Source organism: Protomyctophum parallelum (assembly GCF_964188405.1).
Source record: "Protomyctophum parallelum genome assembly, chromosome: 19".
NCBI lineage: Eukaryota > Metazoa > Chordata > Actinopteri > Myctophiformes > Myctophidae > Protomyctophum > Protomyctophum parallelum.
The window spans coordinates 26,727,684-26,747,384 of record NC_139717.1 but is presented as its reverse complement, the minus strand read 5'-3'; the positions used below and the strand labels follow the sequence as shown (position 1 = coordinate 26,747,384).

General features: G+C 41.6%; 1 protein-coding gene across 3 annotated transcripts in view; it reads right to left on the bottom strand.

The window, feature by feature from the left end:
• Positions 1 to 198: 198 nt before the first annotated feature.
• sptlc2b (serine palmitoyltransferase, long chain base subunit 2b) overlaps positions 199 to 19,701 on the bottom strand; it is a 30,115-nt gene continuing 10,612 nt past the window's right edge. For all 3 annotated transcript variants that reach the window (XM_083790834.1, XM_083790835.1, XM_083790836.1), the window contains exons 5-12: positions 18,773 to 18,897; positions 15,910 to 16,003; positions 15,126 to 15,231; positions 13,939 to 14,158; positions 10,688 to 10,814; positions 6,573 to 6,708; positions 5,218 to 5,347; positions 199 to 3,356 (exon numbers count right to left, since the gene is read on the bottom strand). In XM_083790834.1, coding sequence (XP_083646960.1) covers positions 3,240 to 3,356; positions 5,218 to 5,347; positions 6,573 to 6,708; positions 10,688 to 10,814; positions 13,939 to 14,158; positions 15,126 to 15,231; positions 15,910 to 16,003; positions 18,773 to 18,897 — 1,055 coding nt within the window. In that variant the 3' untranslated portion in view covers positions 199 to 3,239. The remainder of the gene's footprint in view (positions 3,357 to 5,217; positions 5,348 to 6,572; positions 6,709 to 10,687; positions 10,815 to 13,938; positions 14,159 to 15,125; positions 15,232 to 15,909; positions 16,004 to 18,772; positions 18,898 to 19,701) is intronic.

The following is a 19,701-nucleotide window of genomic DNA, read 5'->3' as shown; positions in this document are numbered from 1 at the left end:
TATGGAGCAGGATTCAGCGAAGTGTATGGAGGCGCAATGAGGGAAAGTCATATACATTTTTCATACAACTTGTTATCGATAAATGTGTCCACTGTCCAGGACCATGGGTTATTATAACATTTAGTCTCGTTAGTGCAGAGTTGCTGTGCAGTGAGTTATGTGGTGTGCAACATGCAAATAAACAGACCCATTCCAAAAAACTTGATAAAAAGAAAGATTTAATCTTTGCAGCAGTTTCCAACAGCATGGTCAACATACATCATGGTTTACAACCCCCTTTTAAGTGGTTTATCTTCCACCAAAATACACTGAACTCACCAAGGGCAAAAAAAAACAACTGATAAGGAAGTTTCCATGGTCATAACAGTCAGCTCACAGGTCCGTTTGTGGTACATTTAACAATGTCACTTCAACAAAGGGAGTCCAACATCTGAGTTGTCTCCATTTTGCAGTGAATACGTACGTTTCAAACTCAGAAACCCCCCCTGAGAGCAACTGTCATGTTCCTCTGAGTGATCACATTGTCTTGAAAAAACAAACAGACAAACAAAAAACATTTGACATACGGTAGGGTCTCCCAGATAGCTTGAAAAGAAACTTTGACATGAGGCAAAACGTTTCAATATCATCAGAAAACAGAATTCAGAATAATCAATAACCATTTTTTTGGGACTGACCATCACTAGAAGGCAATGCAATGAACACAATGAATGTAGTGTAAAAAGTGACCCTTAAATGTTGTCATACTGTTAAAAGGCTAAACGCACTTAAATCAATAAAAGCATCTGGGTGTTGCATTTAGTCATCTTATATATTTATACAGGTATGGTCCCAGTGCCACACACACAACCAGCTTTGCAACTGGTCAACGCAGATGTGGCCACATAAACAAAATATTTTTTCACATGAACAAGTGATCAATAACATAAACATACGTGCATGAACAGGATGTTTAACCCTTACATGTACATAGTACATACATACCATATGTAGAGGAACCGCTCTATATTGGTACGGGTACACAAAGAAACATAATAGCATATTAGCATTAACTGAAACACAAACAGTGGAAAGCATGTCAATGTGGAATGCCTTTAGTTAAGATGTTCACAGGAACGTGGGATTTAAAACAAAAAAAGTTTGGACATTTTAAGCATGTCCAAACAAAGCTTTGCAAAGTTCAGTGACTACGTCATCTGTGCATTTACAATGCCTGTCAGTAGTTCTAGCACTGAAGTTGACCACTTGAACCCCGGCATCCCTAGTGCAGGGCTAACATTTGACAAAAAAAACAACACCTCTACAAGCTTGTAGATCCGTTATTTCTATTCCGTATTGCGCAAACAGCAGTGGGTCTATTATAGAGCCCTTGGGAATCTGGATGACTGAGTACTGTAAAGGGTTTAAGTATTAACAGACCAAACAGGTGGTTTGGCATGTTCATCCCATTGACATACTTGCAGCTATTGCGGCTGACCGTTTCCCCAAGAATGCCATAAATATTTTTTAATGTCAAGGATTCCATTCACTTCATTAGGTTATGACATTCAACTTGTAGAGACTTGACACATGCTGGAGATCCATTGACATTTGTGTTGCAGATTCTTTTTTGGGGTGGGCAAAAGTACATCACTGTCGAGTTTAAAAGGTAAATTGTTGATTACTTTGAAAACTCTATAGCTGAAATTAAGGTGGGTTCAGCACCTTAACGTTTGAATAAAATGTGGTAATTATTCTTAATTATTGATGAACCTACATCATAACAACAGTATGGTCCTTGAACCACCGGACTATGTTCCCCTCCATTTTCCCTCTATACTAAATATCTTCGCAGGAAAATACAATATGCTCCAAAGGCCTATTATGACATGCCCAGAAAAGGGACGCGAGGATCAAGTGGTTGAGATGTGTAGTAGTCAGATAAAACAAGTTACACTGGGACACATTTGAAGCTGCCTTTCCGATAAAAATCACAAAACAAAACAGACAGCTGAAAGTACAAAAACAAACAAACAAAAGCTATTTAAATAAATAAAGCTTTCTGTACATCAGATAAGCACGGATGCATTGTCATCATACATACAGATGGGTGGTTGCAGCGCGTCATGTTGGTTTAACGATTGGCATCAACGCTGGTTCAACAACAAAGCACTTATGTGAGAGTGAGACACAGATTTAAAAAAGAAAGCAAAATCAATCACATTTAGCTCATTAGCAAATAGAAATGTTAAAGACATCAGGCTCAAGTTTTGTTGAGTGCAGGTGTAAACAGTAAATAAGGCTGAAAAATATCTCTAGAAAATAAGTTGTAAAAACTACTCCTTGCTCTCCGACTGGGTTCTTTCCCTGGTTTAAGTTTCGGTTTTCATCTTGAACAGGTACTTTACATTATTTTTAAGACAACAGTATAAAATATATCTATACACATAAAGTATATAATTCCTATATATAATTTATATATTCATCCTTTGGTTATGGAAAGAACCCAATAATCTATGCTGTTCAAGTAAGACTGATTATGGAAAAGAAAAGCGATCAGATAAATACATATGGAGAGCACATGGTTATGTTGCCTCCTATGAAATAACGTATCTTTGAGGTTTGGGAAGCTACCCTCCACAAACGTTGGGATAAATAATATTTACATACATACGTACTATGTTTACTGTTGTGTGCATCAATGACGACCAATATAAAACGCATTTTGCATTTATATTTTCTTCCCCAGCTGCATGAGCAGTTAAGACCCATTATCAAGACTTCCCGTCTACTGTTCCGCCTTACCGTTTGTTTGAATTACAAAGAAACTCCGCATTGTTGTTGCCATTATTATTTCACAAATAATACAATAAGAATTCAATGTGTGCTGTGCACACGCAAGATGTGACGTTAGGTCTGACACAAATCTGCAGTCACAATAAGTTAGGGGAAAGAATGAACAGCTCCTAACACAAAATGACCGCGATGACCGCTTTGGCTTCTCGGGATACAGTTGGATAGGAATCAGAATGCCATCGCTCGTGCGCACAAGCGCACCCACACACACACACGGGTAACAAAATGTTAGCGTCTGAGGTTTACAAAGCCGGGTTGGACCCACTGAATACTTATGTTCCGGTGAGCCACCCGCTGAGGGGGGAAGGGGTGGAGAGCCAGGCGGTACAGGATATGGACAGAGTGAATTTGGGCGATGAGGATGTTGGGGGACAAAGACGAGGGTTGGGAGGTACAGAGCTGGCCTAATCCAGAAGCAGGCTTTCCTCGGACATCCACCCCGAGGAGGACAGGGGCTGGTCATGGCGTCTGGAATACTTGAGCTGCAGCACCTCTCCCACCTCGCTGATGGCCTCCAATGCCTGCAGACGGAACAGGATGGACATTACTGACCCTGAACCTAGACGGCCTTCAAATTGGTCCCATTATGGAAATTAAAGGGCGTAGAAGATGAATCTTTTCACATTGACCCACGGAAGAGAGCAAGACAAATATAAGGGTAGCATGCCAGAAAGCCTGATAAATTAGGCAAGGGGAACGCAAAGCCAAAGAAAATTTATTTTAGCAGGTTTCACGATAAAAGCCCTCATTATCCCTGGCGCTTAGCCTTTAATCATATCGGGAGCGATACAAGCAAAGAGTAGAAGGAACTCTGGAGAGAAAGGTGCACAGAGAAGTCATTGCAGAAAAAACCACAAGTGAGCAGAGATTCCTACACTCCTTCTCCATCGGAGACTCTGTATCTGCAGCATTGCATACACCGCTGAACACCTGGAAACAATTTACCTTCCCTCCTGACCTTTTTTTTTATTCCACGGTTTGAGAAGGGGGGAGAGGAGGGGGGCAGGGGGGGGAGAGATAGAGAGGTGGGCTTCCAAAGACGGAAAAAGCGGCTCCTCGTAGCATTCAACAAAGTGAAGCTGATGCCCTTTAAATGGACTATTAAAAATGGTGTTGACATACTCCTCAGTGAGATGAAAGTGTCTTTGGAGAGACAGAGCGGCCCAAATAAAATCTGTCTGTCTGAGCCATGCTGTAATATTTACAGAGCTATCAGCGTTCCAAGATCTACTATAATAAAAGAGGACACACACACACACCCACCCCCCACCCCAAACTGCTGAGAGGACAACGTCATTCTCAGAGTAGAGTAGCGAGTCCAAACTCATGATGGTCCATGGATCAAAAGCATGCTCTCATGTCATGTCAAGAGTAATCAAATCCATTCTTTTAACTGGCTAAAGTGGGTTTCGTAACAATATTCCACAAGATTCTGAGATGTCTTCCATTTTAAGACTTCTCAAGTTTTCCATAAATACCAGCCTTATCTGATCTCAATATATATGTCTATATATAGGCGGGCGTATGGGTTGGATCGGCGGTTCTGGACAAACATCTATTTGACCAACACAACACCAGACACGGCACTCCCATGTTTGAAGGCCAGTTCTCGAGATACGTGAAATACAGACACATGAATGGACAGATATTTCACGTACCTAGGTACTACGGAGTGTGGTGATAACGGTCTTTATTACTGTTTATTTATTTATTATGTCGGTAAGGAAATTGGACCTATATTTGGACTTATATGTAGGGATGGAGCTTATTAATTTTTATTGTTAATCAGGCTTATCGAGCCGTGTTCTTATTGAGCCCACAATCGAGTATTTTTTAGTAGGGTCTTCAAATACAGTACTTTTCTAACCAGAACCAATAAAATAATATAAAAGAAACTGTTAACTGCATGGTTAATATGTGTACCGTCACTTTAACAGTGTACTTTGTAATCAGCGTAACCCGGGCATCGCTGGTTGGCAGGTATCAATACACTTTTAGACCCGTTTGTGCCAGCATGGGTGATTACATTTATTTCTTCTATGGTTGCCGCTTTTGTTGAAACTTGCTATTGTGGATAAAACAAATTGGCAAAACCTCTATAAGATGTCAAATATAAATGACTATTAAACCTAATAACGGCTGTTGCCTTCCAGTAGTGGAACTACAGTAGTGGCTTCAAACAAATGTGTACAGCTCACATCATCCACAGAACTATGTTTTTTCTTTTTACCTATAATAGCGAACAGAGAGAGAGAAAGAGAGAGAGACATAGACAGAGAGACAGGCAAACAGCGACCAATGTGGGGAACCTAAGATTGCTGCTGCAGATACACATGGCAGGTGATGGTGAACACCATCGCACCGATTAAACGGGTGACTCACCGTGTCGAGCATCTGTCTGGTGTGGGCGGCCGACACGCAGAAACGTGCCCTGGACTCGATGATGGGCGTGGCGGGGAAGCCAACCACCACTGTGCCGATGTTCCTCTTTAACATTTCCCTCCCAAACGCTCTGCAAAACACATTGGACGAATGGCAAGACTCGGTTAAAGTGATGTTTTCATTCTCGTCCCCGACCCCGACACACCCATCCTTATCACTCTCTCTTCATGTATGACTTGGATTAAGTTATTACCTCCTGTTAATATGAAAGTCAGACAAACAAAATAATGAGAAAAGTGCTTAGATGAAGTTGGCTCACATATCGGGCATATACCGGTTGCTCTTATCCAGGCAACTTGTGACAATGTACAACAAACAGGGTAATTGGTGAAGTAAATAAGAGTCCCAAGAAAACAAGTTAACACAATCCCCGCCGCGATTAATTACAATATGCCAAGATATCGCCCCTTATTTTGTAGATCCAAAACAACGCGACCGGATGTTGTGTCAGCTTAACACCCCGAGCGGGCAAAAACTGATGCACCCGGAAGAACCGTCTCAGAACGTCTACTTCCGCATTTGACCACAAAATCTTGGTGGTCGTGGGATGTCATCCAAAGTGGTCCCCCTCCATTTTAGTGGATGAGATCGAAAATCTTAAAACGTGAATAACTCTTGATCTGCTTCCAATTCTAACCAAAGATTATGTTTTTGCGGTCACGTCGCTTGTCGCGTTAGAAATAATCATAGCTCCCGTTGTTGTCGATCCCCTCTGGGGTGTTTTGGCTACTTCTAGCTACTTCCAAGATGGCGCCGTGCCACCTTGAAATAGGCCATGAAGCTGCAAATCGCCATGCACCCTGATTTAATGGTCCTAAATTTAATGGTGTGTGTGTTGACTCTCGACAGGTTGTTATTCTGTGCCTGGAGCTTGAGAAGTACAGGCCGGTGCCAGGCTCCGTGCAATAAGCGTTGTTTTGACCAGAAATGCCGCCTGGGAGGGGGATTTGGAGTCTAAAGCGTGCACACATGTGCACACGCACGCACGCTTTCAGTCGAAAATTCAACCAAGATGGCGCAGTCCAGGGTCAAAGCTAAACAGATAGCCATCCAAAGCTAATGTGAGTAGCCTTTCCACTAGATCGGATCAAACATGTTTATACAACTGAATAAACGTAGCCTACATATTTTGGCGGCGTCGCTTCCCGATAAATAACGCACGCTACGTTAACTTAATCAAAGTTAGACTTGACTACAAAATAACATGCTTAGCATCTGTGGACAAGTAAAAAGCATACATCTACATCAATCAAAATAACATAATGGACACAAATTCAGGCTTCTGAGACACCTACCCTATTTTTGCAGGCATGTAGAGCATCATGGGTACAACAGGGGAGTCTTCGTTTCCGTAGATGATGAAGCCTGCCTCGTCGAGTTTTCTGCGGAAGTAGATGGTGTTCTCTGCCAGCTGTTTGAGGCGATCAGCACCTGGACAGGAGAAAAAGACAAGAGCTTAAGAAGAGGAAAAATGGCTGCTCTAACCGCAGCAAATTTTAAGCTATTTTGATCAAAAACGCAGCCTGGAAGAAGAATCTGAGATATTAGGATTCTAAAAACTACATTCCCATAGACAGCATAAGCCAGCAGACTTCAGACTTTTTTCCCCTTTTTTTTTAGTTTTTTTCATCGCACCGGAGTGTTATGAGCGTGTGCAGAGCAGAGTTGTGAAGCGTAATGAATATATATTAAAAAAATACATCCAAAGGCGATTTCGGCGACGAGAGCCCAAGTAGGCAAAGGCGTCAAGAAACCTTAAGCTTTAAATGTCCTTATATTGTGTGTATGCAGACAGTGTTTGTGCACAGAGTAAGTGTGACAGCTACAATGTCGGCTGATGTGTGGAATTTAAGGATTTTAGACAGTAGCCCAAGGAGCTAGTAAGCTGACATGTATACATACCAAAATGGAGAAATAATTACTTCAGATTATATAATATCAATATGTGCCGAACGGGAAGGACAGGGCCGTGGCTAGCCCGTGGGCAAACCGGTTGTAAAAGAAATAAAGAAACACAGCAAATGCGAGGGCGGCGGGGGCTCGCCGACGGCCTAAAAGAACAGATCTACAAGCTCATTGTTAGCTTGTAGATCTGTTCTTCTGTTTTTTGGCAAGTGACACCATCATGCTAAGGAATATACATTAATCTTTAGGCTTAATATAAGAGTATAGGAGTATAAATTAGCACACAGGCTGTTGGCTGTGCACAACTCAGTTGACAATGATATACACGTACTTGTAAAAAAAGAAAAAAGGAAGAAAAAAAGGGGAAAAAGACCTATGCTGCTTGCCTTTGGAGACAAACTGCAAGTTAAAAGGTCAAGAGTGGGGTGAAACTAAACATGCTTCAATCCACATCATGTGCTCAGTCACAATGGCATATTGGCGCAGAAAGCTACACTCAAAAAGACCTCACATTGCCATACATCTGGATATACCATCTTATCCAAATAAATAAGCGCTTGGCTCAAAGTGCCAACAACAACCAACATCTGCTGGGCCGTGTTGAAATCCACAACAGAAACATGATGGCTTCAAAGCACCCTGAGACACAACAAAGTCTGAAATCATCGCTGTCGGGCAGAAACCTTGTATCTCCTCCATAGTACGTCATCTTTATATGTTTTTTCATAAATCAATACTTTACTGTGTGTGCACCGTGTTGTGCAAAAGCAAAAGCAGTATTATTAGAATCTTGTGACTAGATATCTACAATGGATCGATTGATTTAAAAAAAAAAAACTCTCATTTCCTAAAAAGGTTTCAGGCTGACAGCGACGAAATTATATTCATCCAGATGGTTTTTTTCCCTTTTTGTTTTTGTTCAGGAATCCAAAGTGATTCTCAGCACTGAGTGATTTGTTTAAAAAAAAGAAACAAAAGAAGGGCAGCAAGTTCTGATACACTTGCTTTTCAACTGCTTTGGGTTGGGCATTCCTTTCATATTGGGCCTGTGCTGAGGAATGCCCTTGCCATGTCGTATCCTTATGCCCTGTCCACATACTTGACTGATGTGAGACTTCAAAGATGTGAGACAAGAAAGCCATTTTGATGTTGGGCCCGTGCCTGGGAACCGCCAACCGGCCGCTCCTTAGCTAGTCAAAACGTTGCGGTGCGACGTTCGCGGGGATCAAGGATCGTCTGTCGCTTCGGCTTCGCGTCAGCGACTTCAAAGGCTGCTGTATTTCAAACACTGACTGGGCTGTAACCAATCACGCTGTCACTGTTACTCTTCCACTAGGAAAACCTGTCAAGCCAGGATACAGTGCAAGGTCAGCCGTTATGCCCTCCCCCCCAATCCCGTCCTCAGAGAGTGGCCTGGAAAGAACTGATGGATGTGCACACACTGACTGTAGGGAGAAGGACAGAGAGGACCTGGAGGTTGTTTCTGAAGCGCTGACACCGGTTCAGAAGTTTATTCTGCTGCTGAGTGGTAGAGAACAGGCCTGGAGGAGTGTGTGTGGGGGTGGGGGGAGGGAGGGACTGGGATATGATCTTATAATATCAGCATTCTAGGGGCTGCTATAGCTCTGAGGCCTGTTGGGAGTTAAGGGGAGCCACCCTCATGGAACAACAAAATCTCAGTGACCTAGTGGGTGTGTGTGTGTGCGCGCAACAGAGATAAATAGATGAACCCAACAGAGTTCGGTCGTTGGCCCTCAGTGCCATGCCTCTTTGTACCCAGCTGGAGGGCGCGCACACATAAAGGGAGTGTGGGAGAGTCAACACAGCCCCACTTCAAGAGCTCTTGGGCCTGTCTGAAACCAGTGGTAGGGAACAATCCACCCACCGGCTACTAGTATATGAGCAATGTGGCATGCCGGGAGACCAGCGCTGGACAATACATATTAAACTGTGCCATATGATAGATGAATTGTAATGGACAATAATTAAATAGAATTAATGTAATAATTAAATATTGAAAAGACTCATTTCAAAATAATCTCTCTGTTGCTTTAGAGGTCTGCATTCAGGGAATAAACACACACAATGAGTGATACATTGCTGAATGTGCATTTAAGGAGCCTGATTGAAGTAGTGTGATATTATTACAAGTAACCCATTAAGCCTGGAGTTGCTAAAAATTTGGAGCAGGCTCCTCAAAATGTGATGCAGTACAGTGCATTTTTCCAGGGTCCTTCAGGCTGTGATGTATGAATCACATTAGTTCTCTGTCCCTGAATTATTGCTTAATGTAAATCGCTCTGGATTAAGAGAGTCTGCTAAATGCCTAAATTGTAAATTGTCCCCCATGAATTAACTGAGCCTAAACATGCTCCCTCGTATCATATCTGCCGGTTGTTCATTGATAGTAGCTCTTATCACTCAGCTGTGAATGATTGATTACACAGGTAAATAACCAGTATGTTATCAGTATGAAGCTAGCAACGTAGCGAGGCTGGCACCCGTTTACAAAAACTAAATTTGAAATACATGATGTCACAGAACAAAGCCAACCAATGGTATTGTAGGAAGCTGATATTCCATGCATTCAAATCACAGGTTAATGGCACCATCTTGTGGTACGGATGGAAAACCATACTAGGCGGTGCCAGGCACCATGTGATCCCACATGAACAGACACTCTCCAAGTGACCCAGAAACCAGGGGTAAAATCTAGGACAACAATGCCGACTGGCTGCTGTCCAAGGGAACATAATGGGGAGAAAAGCCTGTAAAAGAACAGGTCTCTGCAATCCAGCACCAAACACTGACTGCGACCATACATGGCACATGACCGGAGGGGCAGAGGGTGCCTAAACCTAGACCATGTGCAGACTGTGTTCAGATGAACGCAACATCAAACATCCCGTACTGACTGCATGTCCCTAAAAGATTCAACATGTAAAAGAAAAACCATGGCTATGTTTCTGCCTTTGTGCTTATTATACGAGTGCTAATACGAGTAATGTAAACACTTATGGTGCATGCACGGGGATAGAAGAATGTGTACAGTAGCTAATCTCCTGTCCTGTACACCAAGACAACCTGTCAAAACTTGGCTAATAAAACAATAATCTATTGCAGTGGTTTTCAACAAGTGGTCCTCGCTGGGGTTCCAAATCTATTTGGTTTCATTTTATTCTCTCAGGAGTTACATTTTCGTGCATTACTTAATTTACAAGAAGTCTACACAATTACAGAATGTAGATTTTTATTTTATTTTGATCAACGTTTGCCTGTTATCTAATGGTACCAACATCAATACAGCATGGAAATGTGGGTAAAATCTTATCCAACGACAACAAAATATTCGTTATAGTTGTCGGTCTGAAAATAGTTGTTGGTCTGAAAACCACTGATCTATTAGATCCGTTCAGTGATTTTTCATGCCAACATTCAGCTTAAGCTTAGTGCTTACCCAGTGAGCTGCCATCCTCATGGAGGTGATAACATTCACCCTGCTTACCCAGTGTGCTGCCGTCCTCTCCCATGATGATCCTCATGGAGGTGATAATCTGCTGAGCCACAGGGGGCGACATGGAGGTGGCGTACATGGAACTGTGGGAGTGGCTCCGCAAGTAGTCAATCAGCTCCTGTTAAGAGAAATCACACTTATTTAAAAACTCATTAACCCATTTTGACCCGACACCAAAAGGGGTTCCTAAGACCAGATTCTACTAAATGTCTTCTGAAGGTTTTCTGAAACACCTGTGTTTCTTGGTCAGTGGTGCTCAAACCGTTTCATGTCCATGGATGGACCCCAAAAATTTGGTATTTTTTTGTAATTATGTAATGTAAGATTTGCACAGGTAGGTTTTTACAATTTGTCAAAAAATAACAGATCTACAAGCTTGTAGAATCTACAAGCTTGCTATTTTTCAACAGCTAAAGTTTAAAAGAATGGTTAAAAGCTATAACGTGATGTCTTCAGAGTCAACACAATCATTTATCTGGATATTCTAGAGCAGGGGTTCTCAACCTGAAATGATTGGGGGGGGGGTCCCCAAATTATATAAAAAGAAAACATATATATTGCAACTGAATGGCTGGTTTCAGTATTTATTTATGATGTATTTTCTCTATTATTAAGGTTATTGTAGCAGTAAATTCGTATTGGGGGCGGGGTGGGGGGTCGCGAGACATGGCCAAAGCATTTCCGGGGGTCCCCAGCCGAAAACGTTGAGAACCCCTGCTCTAGAGCACTTTGTGCTTCAGAATCAGTATGTTGACAAGCTTTATGGAGATGCTAATTTTTTTTCCAGCTGGATTTGGCACCTGCACACAGAGCCAAAACTACTAGTAATTGGTGTACCGACCCTGGCATTACTGTGCTTAACTGACCAGCCTGAACCCCACAGAGAATCTAGGTTGTATTGTCAAGAGGAAGGTGTGAGACATAAGACTCAACAATACAAATAACGGCTGTTATCAAAGCAAACCTGGGCTTCCATACACCTCAACAGTGCCACAGAATGTTTGGATTTTGTTTGTAAATCAATATTTTCAGAATGTAAAAAAAAATACATACAATGAGGTGTAGTGTGTTGGATACTTTGATTACCTATTAGTGATCACAATCGTGTTTCAAGTCTCTGCAAGTTGATTTTCATACCACAATGTAATCAACCTTCTGAGGAATCCAATGGCTTCCTCAGAAAATATAACAAACTACAATTATGCTTTGGAATATGGTCGGCATTAATGTCAAGTATACCTCGAGACATACTAGCCAATGGCTAAATGTGACAACTAGTGTGGATCTTCTAAGACAGGACATGCAAAACTGATCTCAGAAATATGTAGTCAGTGCATTTACTGGCTGAGCCAGCAGGGGGCCCCAGAGTATTAGTTAAAATAAAAATAATTAGACTGGGATCAAATTGCAGATATGGAAACGGTTTGTGTGTGTGTGTGTGTGTGTGTGTGTGTGTGTGTGTGTGTGTGTGTGTGTGTGTGTAAACTACCGGATAGAGTGCTCTAGAACAGATCAGACTAGTTTATTTGGAAAACAAACAAACTAATGACGCACGGTTAAAAAAAAACTATAATAATAAAATTAAAAAAACTTTTTTTAAGAACTACATCTAGTCAAACAGAGGATGCCCTGGCAAACATTTGCTGACTAAAATGTTTCATCTCACAAAAAAGGAGCACCAGTGAGAAGCTGAATTGCATTTCATTTACATTAAGCCTGCAAGTATCAGTGGTGAGACTGTATGCAAACATGTGTAAACATGTGCTTCCACATGTCTTTTCAAATCCTTCCAACATGGACGATAAATGCAGCAGCTTGAATAACTGTTGTACTCAAACTGAAACCTGAAGTTCATATTGTTTCATCAAAACAGGAAGCAAAGCTTCCCCTTTTTATTTGGGGGAAATTGTGATTTACTGTACGCTGGTCATGACACGGAACAGCTAGAGGTGTGATTTACTGTACGCTGGACATGACACAGAACAGCATGCCTCGATCACAAGTAACACAGGAACCAATTTATTTAATTGCGTTTCATCTTCTCCAAATTAGTTTGCCTGACCCACATTTAGTCTGGGAGGGGACTAGACAATAGGGGGTGCAACAGTTAATCGAACGCATCGATTGAATCTATTATTCAATGTATTATTTTAATAAAATCATTAACCCATTTAGACCTGAGAACTGATTTTTCTAAAAAACACACATATTTATATATATATATATATATATATATATATATATATAGAGTTCTATGTCAGTGGTTCTCAAACTACTGCATGTCAAGGACCCCAAAAATTATATGCATTTGGCCGCCAACCCCCATCTGAAAATATATCGTTCCAGGCACCCCCAGAAGCAAAGACATGAGTTAAAAATGTTCGCTCTGAAAATATATATTCAAAGATTTGCACCACATTTTCACGATTTTTCAAAAATAGCAGACCTACAAGCTTCTAGATCTGCTATTTTTCAATAGCTAAATAATGCTTAAAACACCAGAATGGGTTAATACGCTCACAAACACTGGCAATTCTGTTTGTTGGAAGGCCCGACTATACTCCGGAAGCACGGCTGCCAGGAAATCGGACGCCACCACACAGAAACCAATTACCGTAATTTCCGGACTATAAGCCGCGGCTTTTTACCCATGATTTGAACCCTGCGGCTTATACAACGGTGCGGCTAATCTATGGATTTTTACAGCTAACGCAGAGCCATCTCAGGCTCTGAGCTAACGTAGCTGCGGCTTATAGTCCGGTGCGGCTTGTATATGGGATTTTCCCTAAATTTGGCTGGTGCGGCTTATATTCAGGTGCGGCTTATAGTCCGGAAATTACGGTATATGGAGAAAATAAATAATAACCTGCATCATCCTGTGGAAATGCTACATGGGAACCCCTTTTGGTGTTAGCATTATGTTATGCTTTAGCTATTTTTGAAGAATCGTGAAAAGTGAGATCGACTGACATAGAAAAACATAGCTTTTTCAAGAAAACAGTCAGGATTTAGAAAGACATTTGCAGAATCGTTCCCAGGTCAAAATGGGTTAAAACTAGTGATGGTTGTGTGGAGGAGGGGGGTAAGAAAAGGCAGTCAAATAGAAAGTCTGGAGTAGGAAGAGACACATGGAAAGGAAAACATAGAAGGAAAGATTGGATTAGAAGGTGACTGGCACTGACTGCACTACCTCCCTCTGCTCTTTCCAACACAATTGGTATTGCGTGAGTAAAGCCTCTTACCTTCTTTCCTCCAATGTATCCTCCCGCAGCACCGAAGCTCTTCGTAAAGGTTCCCATCATGATGTCCACGTCTTTGGGGTCCAGGCCAAAGTAGTCGACCACCCCTCTGCCGTGGGGGCCCAGGGCCCCGATGCTGTGGGCCTCATCCAGGTACAGATAGGCCTTATAACGCTTCTTCAGGGCAATCACTTCTGGCAGAGCCACAATGGAGCCCTCCATACTGCCAAGAATGAAAGAACCACTACATGAATATGGCATCAAAGCTATAAACAATCCAGTGAAGGCTGTGCCAGTAGCCGTCGATGCATTTCTTCTCCGTATTGATCAGTTAGGGCGTTTCACAGTGAACTTATTGATCAAATGGATTGAACACCTTTATATAGTAAGTACATTACAAAGGACAAGACAAACACACACAAAGTTGACAGCTGTGAGCAACCTGCAGTGAAATCAGTGAAGTGTATTGTTCATGTAAGTGCTGTACCGTTTAAAGCATGGGTTTTCAACAGGTGGTCCGTGGACCACTGGTGGTCCGTGCAGGTATTGCATGTGGTCCCTGACCATGCATTTAGTAATGTAGGTAATGTAATTTGTTTTAAATGTTCTTTCCACTAGTTGAGAAACCGTGAACTAGTGACCTGTGATGAGTCCATCCATGTCGTCATTTAATGGAGTTCAAGAAATTCAACAGAAAAAGGGAGTTAGAATCTCAAGAAGGGGGAAGTGTCTGGTTGAGTCATTATTATTAGGACATTTTACCAGTAGTAGTCAACGGTTGAGAAACAGTGGGATGTATACACATGGGATGCATAGCAAGTGTTAACTTAGAAAAGCACTAATCTTAGCCCATATCCCCAGTTCCCCATGCACCCAACACAATAGTGGTCCCCAGGTTGATTAGAAGTTAGGTTGGTGGTCCCTGGTTCACAATCAGTTGAAAACCCCTGGTTTAAAGGACGTAAATTGCTCCATGATGGTTTGCGTTTAGATCATTCATACTGCAAGGGCTGTAGCTGTTTTTTTATTCTCCGTCCCCCAACCCCAATCATTTCCATTCTATGTTTATTCATTCTGTGTTGAATCTTCTCTTCTCTTCACACAGCAACTGTACACATATGTGGCATAATGTAAATCAATGCCTAACTAAACGGTTACTGTTCAGTAATATGAGTGGGGTAATTCTTTACCTGTATATGCCCTCAACCAGAATGAGGATTTTCTTCCAGGGTCGGTGGGTTCTTGGCTGGCCGTGGGCGATGGCATCTCTCAGAAACTTCTCCAGACTCTGCATGTCTGTAAGCCACAGTAACTTGGTTAGAGTTGGGGGTTTATGAGCATTAACATACCGTGATGTAACAGCAAAATGGCTGTCGTCAATTAACAAGATGAGTTTTTGGTCAGAATAAACTTTTATTGTCGAGTACTAGACTTTCTTCTATGCTGCTGACTAGACTTTGTTCTGTGCTGTAATATGAAAATTCATGAGATCACTTGATGATGGTGAATTGTTTATGGTAATGACCCTTGGGGGCACACAGAGAGATTTTCTCAGCAATCACTCAGATCTGCTAGGCTGCTGACTGTGAGGGCTGCTCCAGAGAGAAAGAGTGTGTGTGTGTGTGTGTGCACGCGCTCGTGCACATGTTTATTTGTGTTTGAAAGAGAGGGCCCGTCCTGCATGGAGGTGTGTTAAATACTTACACCACACCCACAGCTGTGTGAACATGCATAGTAAACAAAACAGATGCATGAGGCCTGTTTGTACTAAGTGCGGCAACTTTCAGCAGAAACACCCTTGTCAAATATATAGCTTTTTCTTTTTTGCTATGTAAGGGCGTTCGGAAATGCTGCAGAGTAATTAAGAGGCCAGCGTTAGTTAATCCAATTCTGCGTGCATGCCACGAGGTACAGTGAAACACCCCATGTGACTGCTGTACTGTAGTAATGTGCTAGTTACTAGAGGTCACTCACTGTTGTGTTTGAAGACTCGAATGGTAGATCCCGAGAGGCGAGCTCCTAGCACCAACGATGCGTGATTCAGTTCGTCACTCAGGATGAGACAGCCCTAAAAGCATATAAACCAACAGATTAAAATTTTTGCTATGGTTTATTGCATTGTAAATCATCATAAAGCACTTTGAGGTATGTTCTGTTGTGTACAGGTACCGATAAAGATGAATGCTGTGTTCGTTCACCCTAGCAGCAACGAAAGACTACAAAACTACAAGTAGCTGAGTTGCTGTTGAAGTGTCGATCGGATCAACACACTTGTTGACGTCATCAAGTGTGTGTGCGCCCAATGAGGGCAAAAGATATTAGGAAAACAAAGCCTGAGGTTGAAAAGAACATGGGACTAGCAGACAGAAATGATTAGTTTACCCCCCCATTATAAGCAGGAATTGTGTGGAGAGCAAAGGTGAGTGCAAATGGTTAAACAATGTTTATTTGTTGTGTAGCTGCAGCTGAAGACAGCTCAACGTAGATTGCATCTTTGTAGATGTTGTAGCAGCTACAAACGTTGGGCGTCGCTTTGTATATTATTTGTATATATGCCACTGGCTTCCACCGAAAATGAATGGTAGACTAACTGTAGCTTTGTATTTGCCAGTGTTAAAACAGCTTTAGATTCTTATGCCTCTTTGCCTATATGGGCACATGTTGGGCTGTTGATTATTATGAGTTCCATTTCAAAATGCCACGGAAAGTTAGGGCTGAGAAAATAGCAGGAAATACCTAATCGCTGACAATAACCGTCCCAAACACAGCTGAGAGATAAAGTCACTGTGGAACAATAATCCAGTTCAAAGCTGTCCCATAAGCACATTAAGCAGTAACAGTAAAGGATTGAGTTAGTTAGCCTAACTGCATATCTGGAATTCCGGAAATTCATTGTAAGCATTGCTGAACCTTTATTCTTTTACACATGGAAATTAAGTTGCTCAGGGGATTAACATAGAAGAATGAAATGAAATGACAACACACACACACACACACACACACACACACACACACACACACACACACACACACACACAACCATTCATTTTACATAGGCAAACGAGAGAAGGATCCGGGCACACAAAGTAAAAAAATTAGGAACGCCTTATTAAATTAAAAAGGAAATTGTAATTGCCTTTTAAATTTAATAAAGGCGTTCCTCATTTTTAATTTCAGGTAAATGAGTTTCTAAAATAAAGTTAAAATAGAAAAGTAGAGCCGACGCATAGTTAATTTTACGGAATACTACCAAGGGGACGTTTCCTGCATCTTAGCTCTTCCTCTGGGGAAGAGCTAGACTCTATTTGTGTGTATTGGATGTGTGTCGCTTTGTAGACCTTTTCTAGCTTTCCCCGGGTCACTCGGTTTCCTCTGGTCATTGAATAATTTAATGTGTTACACAACATGCAATTATGTTATGATGGGAACATATGAATCGGCAAGGAATGGACAGGCAAAAACTAAAATGTAATCCCCGTTAAGAAAGGCCAGTGATTGGATTCTTCTGACACTCTCACTGTCCTTGTCTGTTTTTAACCACTTAACAACTTGAACCCCAGCATCCATATTCTGGGGAAACAATTGCCAAAGATAGCCGATCTACAAGCTCACGTGTTGTGTTGAGGCACATTATGAGCTTGTAGATTGGCTATTTGACAAAGAGGACAGGAGAAAATGTCAAGTTTACTAAGTATTGAGGGTTTAAGTGGATATTTCATACTTTGTCGTACGACAGTGGCACGTGGTGAAAAGAGCCAATCTATAAGCTCATAACACACCAGCATTGAGATTTAAATCTGACATTTTGTAAACATTACAATCACCTGTAATTGTAATGACATACCCAAAATATGGACACCAGGTTGAAAGTTAAGTTTTGTCTCTTTCTGAATCGGTCCTGCCAGAAAAAGTGAATTCATACTTCACATACATTACACAATGCATTGCTTTAGTTTTTAAATCAGTTATTTTTGGCAAGCAAACTCTGTAATTTCCTGATCAAAAACACCATCTAAAAACGCCTCTGCTGCACAGAAGAGGGGAAGTGGGACGTGTTGCGCTTGATTCATTGGGGTTAAGACTTAAGGGTGAGAACAGCTAACATGAGCCGCATACCACACACACAGGCTGCAGAGACCCACCCCTGAACTTGGAATGTTTTGATAACGGGGGCGGAAGCTGATGTGTTGTGGAACAGTCTGAACTCTTTGTGGGCTGCTTACATTAGCTATCATTAGCACATTTACACATTAGCTATCCTTTTGGACTAATGTGCTTTGACTGTACCCTGTACCGTTTGCATTTTCTATTGTCTAATAAAATAATCAATCAATCAAAAAACATGCAACTGGAAACCCAAACTGTTTTCACCTTGCATAGAAAATCTACTTCTAGGAAATCTAAAGTCATATAACCTCAGGTAATGATCACAGAGCCTAAGTATACAACTGGTAATAGGAATGCAAGGTGATAAGGAATATGTGCAGTTAGGTGGAGGGTGTGGGAGATGTGGGAGACAGAAATCAAATGAAGTAGGTTCAATTCCGACGTCAGTAGCATATTCTATGGCTTCATCACCCCGTCTATCCTGCCGGTTCCATAACAATATATTTTCACAAAGTCTGTTGAATGTCTTTCAACACACTTAACTTGTTGACGTCATCAAGAGAACGAGCATCAAAAATATGAAGGAAAATAAAGCCTGGGGTTGAAAAGAACATGGAAAGAAATTATTTGTTTCCCCCCCAGGGGCTTCATCCACCTGTCTATCCTGCCTGGCTCATAATAAGAACAACAATATATTTTTTGCGAATAGGCGACAAAGGAAATTGCGTACCTTCCCAGTGAGTGCAGGAATGTTCATGGAATTGGTGGCAAAGCCCATGCCAAAGGCCATCGATGACTCAACGCCAAGGAACCTGGCAACTAGCTGCTCCAAGTCCTCGTGGATGTCCAAGTTTCCTGCAGACAACAAAAGCAACCGTGTTGTCAGTAATTGTGACTCACCACATAGCTGTGAGTCCCTGTGACTTATAGTACAGTTGCAAGGTTAGTTTGTCATAACTACGAATAACTTTTTATTTGGTTTTACTTACAAACCTCTGCAAATAGAGGTCACAGCACATTCTCCTTCAGGCTAGCCTGCTATTTACATTCAGATACTGTACCTAGTTATAATCTCCTGTTCTCTTTCACAAAATAAATAGACAAAACCAACAGAACTAAACAATAGCTGCTCAAAGAAGCAGTCTGCAGTGCCCAAGGCATTCAAAGCGAACAAGGCTTGAAAGCTCCACAGCTAATGTATAGTGTGGTCTCTACACCATGACATTATATTTCCTACTCTAAAATCTTGCGGTGACTAAAAAAACACTCCAGCTCGCCACTTTTAACGTTTGCGTGACAAACAGAGGCAGTGGCTGTTATATCAATACTAACTGTGGTACATAGGATGCTGGATTTGTCAAGAAATGGAGGCCATTTCACCCCGTCTGAGACATTAAAGAAATGGAAGCCATTTCACCCCATCTGAGACATTAAAAAGACATGGTTTTAGTTATTATTTCAGCACGTCTCTAATCACAGGAATATTAGCAACTTCTGGAAACACCTTCTAGACATATTAACGAAAGTAAAGTGCCATTTTAAAGGTTAGGGTCGACGTAAAAACTGTATGATCAAACAGTGAATGCTTTTTCAATCTCCGTGAATGAGCATGGCCTCGTTTACATTCTGAACCGTCAATTCATAATGTTTTTCTGGGAG